Source organism: Gadus chalcogrammus, chromosome 2, assembly GCF_026213295.1.
Source record: "Gadus chalcogrammus isolate NIFS_2021 chromosome 2, NIFS_Gcha_1.0, whole genome shotgun sequence".
Taxonomy (NCBI): domain Eukaryota; kingdom Metazoa; phylum Chordata; class Actinopteri; order Gadiformes; family Gadidae; genus Gadus; species Gadus chalcogrammus.
The window spans coordinates 4,623,096-4,636,092 of NC_079413.1; the positions used below are offsets into that span (position 1 = coordinate 4,623,096).

At 45.7% G+C, this 12,997-nt stretch overlaps 2 protein-coding genes across 2 annotated transcripts; one reads left to right on the top strand and one right to left on the bottom strand.

Moving 5' to 3' along the window:
* Positions 1-227: 227 nt before the first annotated feature.
* On the bottom strand, positions 228-12,944 carry LOC130404004 (germ cell-specific gene 1-like protein). Its single transcript, XM_056608587.1, has 8 exons — positions 12,630-12,944; positions 11,593-11,640; positions 10,707-10,871; positions 10,306-10,417; positions 9,923-9,998; positions 3,210-3,272; positions 489-493; positions 228-348 (listed from the first exon to the last, which is right to left on the bottom strand). The coding sequence occupies exons 1-8, from the start codon at positions 12,922-12,924 to the stop codon at positions 228-230; spliced, it is 885 nt and encodes a 294-aa protein (XP_056464562.1). The 5' UTR covers positions 12,925-12,944.
* On the top strand, positions 3,133-8,678 carry LOC130370184 (epithelial membrane protein 2-like). The gene is made up of 5 exons (XM_056575899.1): positions 3,133-3,213; positions 4,537-4,620; positions 5,956-6,067; positions 6,822-6,962; positions 7,331-8,678. Exons 2-5 carry the CDS (start codon positions 4,543-4,545, stop codon positions 7,489-7,491), a joined length of 492 nt encoding a protein of 163 aa, XP_056431874.1. The 5' UTR covers positions 3,133-3,213; positions 4,537-4,542; the 3' UTR covers positions 7,492-8,678.
* Positions 12,945-12,997: the final 53 nt, after the last annotated feature.

Here is a 12,997-nt window from a genome sequence, read left to right on the forward strand (position 1 = left end):
TTGTGTGTGAAAAGCAAGGCGGGCATGATATATTTTTATAGCAGATTTCCCTGTCTCCATGGAGATCCAATTGGTCTTAACTAATATTAATGGAACGTTCAATGACCAAACCGGTTTCGGCTGCTTCTTTAGCAGTATGCTGGTTGCCGTACGGAGCTCTAGAAGCAGTGATGAAAACAGAGTGGATCTCTGGAGCTCAGTGTGACAAAGAGCTTATTGTTGGGGCGTCAGAAGTCCATACAGACCTGTGATTGGCTGATCACAGGTTCAGAGATCTGTACCCGACAGGCCCCTCTCATGGCCTGGGGTACGTTCATGGTGGGGTCGGCGTGCTGGACTGAGAGGCAGCTATGTAGGACATTAGAGGAATGAGAAAATGTAACTGGTATATGTTTGCGTTCTCCTCCACCACACCCCTCTGTTCTTTTAACTTAAGTCCTCTGGTGGATTGCCTTGACGCAGGGCTTACGAAACCAGCACTCGCTCACCTCACCTGTAAGGTGTAGCCGTTACACCTGAGGATGAATCGGGTCCGACCGCATTTTCTACTTCTCTATCTCTCTTGGTCTCTTTCTATGTCTTCGTCTCTCTCTCTCTCTCTCTCTCTCTCTCTCTCTCTCTCTCTCTCTCTCTCTCTCTCTCTCTCTCTCTCTCTCTCTCTCTCTCTCTCTCTCTCTCTCTCTCTCTCTCTCTCTCTCTCTCTCTCTCTCTCTCTCTCTTTCTGGGTGTGTCTGAATCATAATTCAAATCTAGTTTTAAGGGGGGATTTAGCATGCTAGCAATGCGAAAGGACTTAGCACGCTAGCAAACAAAAGGAAGCATTTAGCATTCACAATACATGAAGGCACTTAGCACACCATCACTAGATACAAAAAAAACACTTGGAATGCTTGCATACACAAGGAGACTAGACCAATACCGAACATACCACTAGAGAACAGACCACTACAGACCAGACCGCTAAAGACCAGACCAATACAGAACGGACCATTATCAGACCACGAAAGACAAGACCAATACAGAACGGACCATTAGAGACCAGACCACTAAAGACCAGACCACTATAGACCAGACCACTACAGAACGGACCATTAGGGACCAGACCAATACAGACAAGACCACTACAGGGCAGACCACTACTGACCAAACCACTACAGAACAGACCACTAGACCAAATAACACTCAGACCCAGAGAAGAGCACCAATGGGGTTAAGGTAACAGTCGGTAAACCCAGAGACATGTATACATAAACGCCGTACTGACTGCTTCAACCCATTACTGCCAACGTCACCGCCTTGTTGGAGAGTCTGTGTAGACAAATACAAGTAAAGTGGATAGAACGCACTATAACGTTTGTTTCTCAACAGATTTCAATGAGTCATTGACGTGCGTTCCAAGGGATAATGCAGTGTCGATGTATGTATGTTGTTGGAATTTGGAAGTTGCGAATCAATCAATCCAACCTACACACACCTGATCCTGGGAGGGGCAACCAGGCCAGAGGTGGCAAGCCCAGAAAACAGGAACTGATCTGTCATTGCTTGTCCTAGCATGTTAGCAGTATTTAGTCTGTTAGCATTATACTATCATGTCAGAGCTGTTGTAGTCTATTACCACCATTCTAGTCTGTTAGCACCGAACCAGCCTGTTAGCACTATTTCAGTTATCATCATAATATTCTGCTAGCACTATCCTAGCTTCTTAGCACTGCCCTAATCTGTTAACACCACCCTAGTCTGTTAACACCAAATTAGCCTGTTAGCACTGCATTAGTCTGTTAGCACCGACCTATTCTATTAGCAACATTATCCCTGTACTATTCTGTTTGCAACACCTTGGTCTATTAGCTACACCCTCGTCTGTTAGCACAATACTAGCCGTTAGCACCACCCAGGACTGTAAGCAGTGTTAGCACACAACTAGTCTGTTAGCACAACCCTTGTATGTTAGCAACACCTTAATCCTAAGAGGAGCTGGAATGAAGTTTCTCTCCTCAACACACCTCTCTCGCTCTAAATCTGTCTCTCTGCCTGTCTCGACCCTCATCTCTCTACTTCTCTCCCTCTGTTGCCCCTCTCAAGCTATGACTTGCACTGCCCCCTCTCTCTCCCCTCAAAATAAAACATTCCTTCAACCTGAGAATGAGAGAGAGAGAGAGAGAGAGAGAGAGAGAGAGAGAGAGAGAGAGAGAGAGAGAGAGAGAGAGAGAGAGAGAGAGAGAGAGAGAGAGAGAGAGAGAGAGAGAGAGGGAGTGGGGAGGACATGATCTATTTTTAGAATACTATATTTTATATAAACTTTTATGCATAAAAATTACAGTACTTTATTTTTCTGAATTTATACTCATTTGTAATACTTAGTAGTATTTTTAGTAGATAAAGGGCGGGAAAATGAGAGGGCGGAGACCAGGGGCCGTGTGCGTGTGTGTGTGTGTGTCTCAGTGGTGAGCATTATGTGGGTTGCAGGCAGTTGCCATGGCTGCATGGGTCGAATATTTTGTGGTTGTTGTGGGAGTTCCTGGGTCTGTTTCTCTCAAACACACACACACACACACACACACACACACACACACACACACACACACACACACACACACACACACAAGGGACTCAGTTACTCACACATGAGTAACTGTTTAAGTTGTGACAAAAACATGAAACGTAGCACTTCTAAAAAAAACACAAATGTGTTGAAACTGTTTAACCTTGGCGTATATCAACAGATGTGATATTTTTTTTGTAGTTTATTAAATACTTACAAAACATTTACATTTTGACTGTTAAACTTTTCTCAATATATTTATGTATTTTTGGTATTAATTATGAATCGTTGACGATGAAGTCAGACAGACAGAGAGGAAGACATTCAGGGTGAGAGAGACAGGTAGAGAGCCAGACAGAGAGGGAGCGCTATAGAGAGAGGATGGGGGCTTAATAATAGAGAACTGAGAGTAAAGAGGAAAGACGGAAAGAGTTATCAATGAAAAATGAAGGAGAGGGAGGAGGGGTGGGGGGGGGGGGGGGGGGGGGGGGGGGGGGGGGTTGGGGTGTGTGTTCATCCAACAGGGTGGGGCCGGTGGGCGGGGGGGGAGGAAGCCGTGAGTTGTGGAGCTCGAGACACTCCAACTCCACTCCATTCGGTCCCGTGAAGCACAGCTGCGTACAACGCCTCTTGCACCTCCTGCACCTCCTGCTCCTCGCACCCTTACAACGGTAAGTTTTACCTTCACTTTTATCCTCTGAAATACCTTTTTTTTCTTCTGTTGAAACCGGTGTGCTGAGGAAGTTAGATTTGAACTAGTCCTCTGGAACGTATTCACTGATAGATTCTGCGTTTTGTACGAGTCGTTATCAATCAGAGCTTACGGGAGACAATGTTCAGTTGTCAAAACAATCAATTCTACAATAATAATCAACGTTCTCTCCCGTGCAATCCCCCCCCACACACACACACACACACACACACACACTTCCAGTTGTGGTCAGTCCACTTTAAATGAGTTGAGGTGAAAGGCTTTGGTAAACCACGTTTGTTTTAATGTTCGGAGTCTGGCTCTAGAAAAGACGTGCTCCTCTCCCCTTGTTTAATAAACACTGTGGGAACTTCCAACGCTCAGGTCCCCTGAGCACCGGACACGCCTTGTTTTGGAGGCGACCGGGGAGGAATGTCCTTTTTGTTGGGATTCAAAACTTCTCTGGCCCCTACCTGTCTGTCACCCTGTCATTCTGTTTGTTTAGTTTAAAAACTCTCAGATTAGGACTCATCTCTGGTGGTGGTGGCCCTGCAAGGGGAAACATGCAGGGAGTTAAAATGTGCAAAGTGGGGGCATTGTACCAGAGTGTGTCCGTGTGCGCGTGCGTGTGTGTATAGCAACCCCGCCCTTTCTGCCACTCCTTTTCAAACGATACAGGAACCTATATGTCTAATGAGAGCACAGAACGCATTTAAGATTGGCACACATATGTATAGGAACACTGATGAAATCGAATGCTTAAAAGCGTGGAAAAACATGCTGCTCATCATGTCTAAAGTGTGATCAGACACTCAGTTTCACTTTTTAAAGTTTGGGTGTGGGCCAGATGGGTGAGGCGTGCGTGTGTGTTTTGTGCAGGGAGGAGAGGGATAGAGAGAAAGAGAGAAAGAAAGAGAGGAAACATTACAACAGTCTACTTGCCTCAGCATGTCTTTGAGCCTCCAATTAAATACACACCTTCTGTAACCTCTCTCTATTTCTCCCGCACACACATGCTCTCACACAAACACATACCCACACTCAAACACACACCCACACACAAACACACCTGTGATACCTGTAACCCCTCTATCTCTCACCCTATCTCTCCCACCCCCCCCCCCTCCACACACACATTCACACACACCCTCTCTCTCTCCCCCTCTCTCTCTAAGCCACACCCTGAGCAAGTGCTTGTGGCAGTTTATCCGACGATATAAACTGAACTAACAAGTTTCTCTTGCTACACTACGTCATTCTCTCTCTCTCTCTCTCTCTCTCTCTCTCTCTCTCTCTCTCTCAGGTCACCATGTTAATCCTCTTGGCGGGCATCTTTCTTCTTCACATCATTGGCATCATCATGCTGCTGGTCGCCACCATCGACAATGTGAGTGCAGATCGACCAATCAGCATTCATCCCTCCAAAAACACACACACACACACACACACACACACACACACACACACACACTCATTCAATTCAACATGCAACCGACAATTAGACACTAAAACATAACAACACAGACACAAGCCCCTGTGCCTGCTTATGTCTGTGTGTCTGGATGTCAGTTGGAACATCTAAAGCCAGCTTCCAGCTATGCGTGCACATACATGTGTAAGCATGGCATTCCAATGAGGTGAGCCTCTTGCATACCTGCACATAGTGTTGGAAAGAAGCCGACATCTAGGGACACATTCCAATCATCAGCACCAACATGGGAAAACTACACACAATATACATACAATATACATACACACTAGTACATTCATTCACACAATCCAAGCAACATGTCAATACATTCGGCATCGTAGACATCAGGGATCGAACCCAGAACCTCAAACACCTTAATCACTGGACTATCCTTCCATCCCCTATGCATTTTACAAACGCACACACACACACACACACACACACACACACACACACACACACACACACACACACACACACACACACACACACACACACACACGCGCACCACATATTTAGCATACATGACATACACATATCAAGACACATACGTATTCAGCATACATGACATACACATACACAGATACATACATACCACACATACATACACCAGACAAAGCCATTCTTTCAGTGCATTTAAATGCACACAAAACCTGTTTTTAGGGGAAACGGATGTAACCAGGTTTCCTAACTAAACACAAAAGGATTCCAACATAACCCGGGTTCCTCACAATTAATAGTTGTCCTAGGTAACCCCATCCTAATCAAATATTTATTAATTTAGTGCATATGCCAAACATCCGATATTTACTCACACCCTGCTGGAAATACACACAATTTCTTCCTGTTGGGTGCTTACAACTTATAGGTAATACTCGTTCAATTTCCAGCAGGGTGTGAGGAAATATCGGATGTTTGGCATCTAAACTAAATTAATAAATATTTGATTCGGATGGGGTTACCTAGTGTAACTATTAATTGTGAGGAAGCCGGGTTATGTTACAAGCCTTTTGTGTGATCATATGGAGCAACTTGATGGGCAAAAAGGCAGCATAGCGGTCTTTTAAAAAACAATGATCTAAAATGTGCATGTTGATGAACTCATTGACACACACCCAAACACACACACACACACACACACACACACACACACACACACACACACACACACACACACACACACACACACACACACACACACACACACACACACACACACACAAACTTCTGGACTAACTCTTTTCTCTGTAGGCTTGGTGGGAGACGGACGTGATGTCCACGGATGTCTGGTTTCGCTGGGTAAAGATGGCTAACGGGCTCTGGAACCAAACGGACCTGCCTACAACCCACCCCTACCCTCAGGGTAAGTCCTAGCACACCACTTCCTCCACCCGAATGACCTCCTCCCAAAGGGATATTCCCCAGCCCTCAATATTTTGTGGCTCAAAATGTCGCCCAAACCCGGGTCGCAACGGTCACACAATGGTTCTTAGCTTATAATACCAGTTATTCCAAAACACATGACTACCAGCGGAAACATTATCCAATGTCCAGCCTTCGCTGATAAATGATTCCGCAACATTTAACACAAACTGTTGACAACCGTGCTATAGAAAACTGTTACGCTACCAACTAAAACAAACGGGTACACCAGCTCTGTTCCTATCATGTTCCTCTTTGGACAAAGAGGCTTTTTATTTGCAAGAGAGCTTGTCAATTAAAAAAAGGGCGCGGCAAATGGGCGGTTGCCGCAGAACAACACATGACAGAGCTGAGAGTGCTGGGGATACATGGTGAAGTGGTTTGTCAGGCTTTTGATGATAGTTTGTCAAAAACATATTTGAAAGTAGCTTTAAATAGTGATTGTGCCTTTAGTGGTCACATTATGACTATAAACTCTGGCGTAAAGTTTTGGTTCTAGAAGGTTTCCGTACCACTGCAGGAAATGTCTGAACAAGATGTTTGAACAATTAAACAACCAAAAGTAATTAGAGGATATTTAGGAGGTTCTAGAAGATGGTCATGATCTAAATGAGTCACGGTGGTGTTAGTTGGGCTAGTCCACATCATAACTGTAGCGAAGTATAACACATGTCTCTCTCTGGCGCCCCCTGCAGAGTACCTCCAGGCAGTTCAGGCCAGCTCGGTGCTCGCATGTATCTTCTCCATCATTTCCATCCTGGTGTTCTTGGCCCAGCTCTTCACCCTAACCAAGGGCAAGAGGTTCACCCTCTCTGGCATCTTCCAGCTGCTTGCCGGTGAGTTGTCTCTATTTTCAATAATTCTGCCTAGCAACAGTCTGCCAGGCATTTCCATAGGACTAATGAACTTATCGCCAAAAATAGGACTAATGAACTTATCGCCAAAACCATGATGCTATAGATGTCGGCAACTTGAATTTCCTCTTCTTCAGCTGGCTCTTTCTCTCACTCTTTTGTTCTCCTCCATCTCTCAATCGCCTTCTCTCTCTCTCTCTCTCTCTCTCTCTCTCTCTCTCTCTCTCTCTCTCTCTCTCTCTCTCTCTCTCTCTCTCTCTCTCTCTCTCTCTCTCTCTCTCTCTCTCTCTCTCTCTCTCTCTCTCTCTTTCCTGGTCACTACTAACATTCTCTCTCTCTCTCTCCCCCAGCTCTTTCCATCATGATTGCAGCGGCCATCTACACTGACCGCTTCCACCTGAAAGAGTACACCGGCTGGTACGGCCATTGCTATATCCTGGCCTGGATCTCCTTCAGCATCACCTTCATCTCCTCCATCATATACTTCGTCTTACGCAAGAAGACGGCGTGAGAGACACATGAGCCCCATGGCCCGGCCGCAGTAACCCTGTTGATTTAGACAGACACCATGGCCAGCCCTTTAATACCATAGGTCAGTCTACTGGAATCAGCTGCCCTAGGTCTTTCAACAGGCACAGTGTCTCTGGAATACGCTACGTTTTTGATTCAGTTGGCTGGGAAAAAAGAGCAGTCTTCCGATAATAAGTGTAGAACCCTTGGTATAATATTCTATATAGAGGGTTTTCAGTGGTTGAGGACCAACAGGCAAACTCAATCAATCACAGAGTGGTATTCCAGGTGTGCAGATGCAGATCACCACTCTCAAAATATCTCGGGTGTCGTCGTTGTTGACGGACCCGAGATGTTCTGAGATCCAGCGTCACGTGACTCAAACACACACCCGATGGCATTGTACACTGGTATCTCGTGTGTGTTTGATTGTTTGTTTGTTTGTTTGTATATTTAGCTGTGGGTACGAGTGTGCGGGATTTTAAAAGGGGAGAGTTTATTTTGAGTTTGTTGTAGCTAGTTCTTCACATGATTATTGTATATAAGCGCTCTGATCCTACTTCATGCCACGTGTCTCTATTCTTATGGTCTGATCACCCCGAACGCTCAGTTCATCAAACGACCCCCAGGAATGACCAATAAACTCAAATCGATCATTGATTATCATCCATCAAACAATTCAGCTCAGTACCGTGCTGTGTAGGAACACACGTCGGCTAACTGGTATGACATTTCGATTGAGATGACCCATGACAGGAAGTACGGATTAAGGTTATTTAGATGGAATGCTCGAAAAACTTTAAAAACCTTTTAAGGATTTTAAATTGTTTAAAATGTTTTAACACTTTCTGAGCCTGGTGGATTGTAGAATATGGAAATATATTTGCCAACAACATCATAACCTCTGTTTACTGGACTTCTAATTTTTATCAGTAGACTAATATCCACTGGATAAAAGAACGATAGAAACCACTCAATTTGTGTAAATATATTTCCCATAATATTCTATGTGTAAATCCTTTATTTTTGTTATCATTATTTTCTCATGAATGGAAAGGTGATCATTTCTAATACAGTAAAACTTCCCAAAAACATCCTCTTGTTTCCTCTCTCTTGTTGTAAGACTGGTACCATGATGCTAAAAGCAGCCGGACGCTAAAGCCATCAGCGAGCAGCAGCGACATGAAGAGCTGCTCTGAGCATACTCAGTGTAGACATGTCTGACACAGTACTTGAGGCCAGAATCTTTCCACACATATACCAAAACAACTTAAATGTGGTTTTAGAAAACAACATTGTCTGCCAATCCCAAGACAGACGATAGTCATGAGGGAAGCTTAGCTGCTTTTCAATGGTTATCGGCAATGTCAACAATAGAATAGTACATTTTAGCAAATGCTTAAGTGTTTGAACTATGTCACTATGAGACTTAAAGGTTGTATCGGTGATGTTGGGTGATGTCACTTCTGTTGGTATTTGAACCAAGATCCCAAACAAACAGCCATCTCGCCCCTCCCTTCCGCGTTTCGTGCATCCAGTAAAAACTGTCATGAACGCAGCGCAAAACCCCAAAACACCCACCCCTTTTGGTACGCATCTCTGTAGGCTGCCTACAGAGACACGTTTTTTTGACTTCCTGCTTATGGGGCGGGCAGATATGAGGGAAGATCTGATGAATGAATGTGATAATTCATGTCTCGGTCTAGAAATGCTGATACAACCTTTAAAGGAAAACGAAAAGGATAAACTAAGGGATATTTATATGTTTGTTTTTTTAATGGGTCCTTTTGTCGTTTTGCCAACTAAGGACTTGCATATTTAGTCATTGTGATGACTTCATAGTAAATAAATTACATATTATTTTGAATAAAAATTAATTAGATTCCTCATAATTAGAACACATTTGAAGATGGAAGATGCAATTATGACATTTATCCTGCAACCACTACCTGTACGTCCACATTGATTGTGTTTACATGACCTGCTGGCTTCAACCAGCAGGGAGAGAGGTAGGCGGGGTAGATGGGGGTGTGGCTTCATCTATGAAGGCGTGGACTCTGAGATGGAGGCGTGGCCTCAGCGCAGCAGGCCGTCGTCCTCGCCCGGCGATCTCCGCAGCGACTCTGGTCGGCCCGGTCGGGGGGAGTCGCCGGGAGACGGGGGGGGGAGGCGTGGGAGGGGGGAGAGGGGCGTGGCATGGGCGGGGGGGATGGTGGCCGGGGAACCTGGGGAGGGGGAGGGACTTGGTGAGGATGGGGGTTGGGGAGGCAAGCCGAGTGGGTGAGGTGGGGGGAGGGAGGGGGGGAGGGAGGGGGGGAGGGGGACGCGGAGTGCTGGGGGTCGTAGTAGGGCGAGAGGTGGGAGAGGGGAGGGGGGGAGTCGGGGTAGGGCACGGTGTAGTCCGAGGCGGAGGGGTAGCGGCGCGCCGCCATCAGGACCTTCTTGGTGTAGCTGTTGAGGGTGGAGACCCCCGCAGCCATGCACAGCGTGAAGCCCACCCAGGCCACGCTGGAGGAGACACACACACACAAAAATAATGCATATAATAAATACAAACCTACACACACAGTACATACACACACACAGTACATTAAAGCAGTGTACAACTGATATGGAAGTGGGAATTATGTCTTGACACACTGTCTAGACCTTTCTGAATTACTAATAAAGCCAGAAAGTTTGTGTGTGTGTGTGTGTGTGTGTGTGTGTGTGTGTGTGTGTGTGTGTGTGTGTGTGTGTGTGTGTGTGTGTACGTGTAGTGTGTCGTGTAGTGTGTGTGTGTGTACGTGTGTGTGTGTGTGTGTGTGTGTCTCACTAAAAGGCCCAGGAGTATCCGTAGCTGTGTGGTTTAAAGTCTTCTGGTCCCATGGAGACGGTGGTCTGGAACACCTGCATGAACATCATGTGGGCCACCATACCTATCAGACCTGCACACGTACACAAAAAACAAGAGTAGACACATACACACACACACACACACACACACACACACACACACACACACACACACACACACAGACATAGAAAAAAACATTGTGCAAATATTTATAACATACACATAGATAGTATAACATACAAATTATCTATTATTTGAATAAAGCTACGGAGGGCGGGGCTACAGTCAGGAGTAGGGTTGGGGCTTGGGCCCTCAAGGGGAGGAGCCAGGGCTAGGGGGTGGAGCTAGGCGTGAAATGACGGTGGTCCACGTCAGCTCACCTGCCAGGACGGTGAAGATGGCGGCGAAGGCGTTGAACAACTGTCCCCAGCGGCGGCCGGCTGGGGAGCATGCCCCCACGCACAGCTGGAGGCACAGGAGCAGGCAGCTTAAGCACAGCAGCCCCATGTACATGAGCTCCATGGTGACCGACAGCCACATCATGGCTGAGGAGGACCAATCAGAGACAGACAGAGAGACAGCGGGACAGAGAGAGACAGACAGACAGAGAGAAAGACCAAGAGAGACCATTAGGAGAGAGGAACAGGTGTTTAGACCACTGAAAGAGGAGGATGCATCGACCAATGAGAGAGACAGGTGTTATGACCAATGAGAAGGATGGATCTATAGACCAATGAGAGTGAGAGACAGGCGTTTAGACCAATGCTAGAGATGGATGTATAGACCAATGAGAGTGTGAGACAGGTGTTTAGACCAATGATAGAGATGGATGTATAGACCAATGAGAGTGAGTGACAGGTGTTTAGACCAATGATAGAGATGGATGTATAGACCAATGAGAGTGAGAGACAGGTGTTTAGACCAATGATAGAGATGGATGTATAGACCAATGAGAGTGAGAGACAGGTGTTTAGACCAACAATAGAGAGACCGATGTTTAGACCAATGAGAGAGAGAGAGACAGGTGTTTAGAGTCTAAAGACATGTTTGGAGTCTAAACAGGCGTCACACTTAAACTGTCTGAACTTTAGACCAATGAGACAGACAGCCTTTTAGACCAACGAGAGGGAGAGATACAAGTGTTTAAAGCAACTGAGAGAGACAGGTGTATATACCAAGGGGAGAGACACACAAAAACACCCGACAGTACACACAAAACACCACAGTATTGCAGTACTATTGTAGTCCTAAGTCAGGTTGACGTACCTTTCTCTGATTGAGGAGTCAGGGAGTGGAAGCTACGACACTTCTCCTCTGAAAGAGAACAGATGCTTGTTACCACAGAGACAGATATGTTTGGAGATGGCGAGGAGAGGAGATGAGGAGAATAATGGAATAGAGGGAAGAGGAGGGATAAGGAGATGAGAAGAGATTGGATGAGGAGGAGAGGAGAGTAGATGGACATGAGGGGAACAACAACAACATTAAATAACATCAAATGTGCAATTGTGTTTACAGAAATTCTTCAAAGGTCTACCTGGAATATTATTATTTTCAGTACTGAGGTCAAAGTTCATGTATTCAATCTTGTATAAAGAAGAATGATTCATTCATTTGTTTTTTGACAGTTGTTTAGGTTTCATTAATTCTTCAGCAGGTGTGGAATAGAACTTTCATAAAATAGTATAAATTAGACCTTTAAATTTCAGAAAGCACCATTCTAAATCCTTAATTTTTAACGTCTTGCGATTTTCTAAATAATTGCGCAATGAGTAACTTTTGACCTGACCTTGTGTTTAGGATATCATTAATCTTCTCTCACACATAATCCCTTCACAGGTCCTGATGTTCACCGCAAAATCTCCACACGCACGCTAATCTCATGAGAGGTCAGCTCAGGCCAAACTCACCAAGTCCCACACACACACCTAAGAACTTAATTCACATTTCAGTCCAACTGATGAAATAAATCACTACACACACACGCACACAGCTTGATAAATCACATAATAATCAGAAGACTCAACCTATAATTTCTCAGACAAGAACCAGAATATTGTAGGATAGGCCTACATAATATTGGATTCTTGACTAGAAGTTTGTGAACATATCCTTTTACAACCATAGCATTATTATTATTATCTGTGTGCAGGGTAGGGGCGTGTCCAGGAATGCAGTGGGCTGTGGTGGCCCATGCCTCCCTGAAGTGACATAATCTGGCAGTTAATAGTATTTTAACCCGTCAATCTAAATGTAGACGACGAATATGTAGAAAAAATGTATGTGTGGGGTGCTGTCCTCACCCCAGGCGTCCGTGTAGATGTTCTCCTGGCAGCAGTAGAAGATGCCCACGTGGAACTCTGGAAAGACGAAGCGGTCGTCCCCGGTGTCCCAGGAGAACAAGACGTCGGAGGCGTTGGCCATACCCGGGACGGGGACGCAGCGCCGCTGCCGGGAGAGCGAGCACAGCGGCTTGGGGACCTTCTGAACCCCCACGCACCAGTAGGACGAGGTCAGTGCCGCGCCGCCCAGGGCCAGCGACACCACCGTCTGGGCGAAGGACAGCCCCGGGGAGCGTATCCGCTGCAGGATCGTCATGCCGACCGGCGGGCTGTTCAGAGTTTCGGCTGGCTTATTGTTTTTGTATACCTTTTTTGCATTAGTTTGAGAT

Bases quoted from the DNA above. Each gene is read 5' to 3' on its own strand.
- LOC130370184 (XM_056575899.1), top strand. From the start codon at position 4,543: ATGTTAATCCTCTTGGCGGGCATCTTTCTTCTTCACATCATTGGCATC. The intron at 6,068-6,821 runs GTAAGTCCTAGC...CGCCCCCTGCAG, and splicing joins AACCCACCCCTACCCTCAGG to AGTACCTCCAGGCAGTTCAG. The intron at 6,963-7,330 runs GTGAGTTGTCTC...TCTCTCCCCCAG, and splicing joins CATCTTCCAGCTGCTTGCCG to CTCTTTCCATCATGATTGCA.
- LOC130404004 (XM_056608587.1), bottom strand. From the start codon at position 12,924: ATGACGATCCTGCAGCGGATACGCTCCCCGGGGCTGTCCTTCGCCCAG. The intron at 10,872-11,592 runs GTACGTCAACCT...GGTCCTCCTCAG, and splicing joins GACTCCTCAATCAGAGAAAG to CCATGATGTGGCTGTCGGTC. The intron at 10,418-10,706 runs GTGAGCTGACGT...GTACGTGTGCAG, and splicing joins CATCTTCACCGTCCTGGCAG to GTCTGATAGGTATGGTGGCC.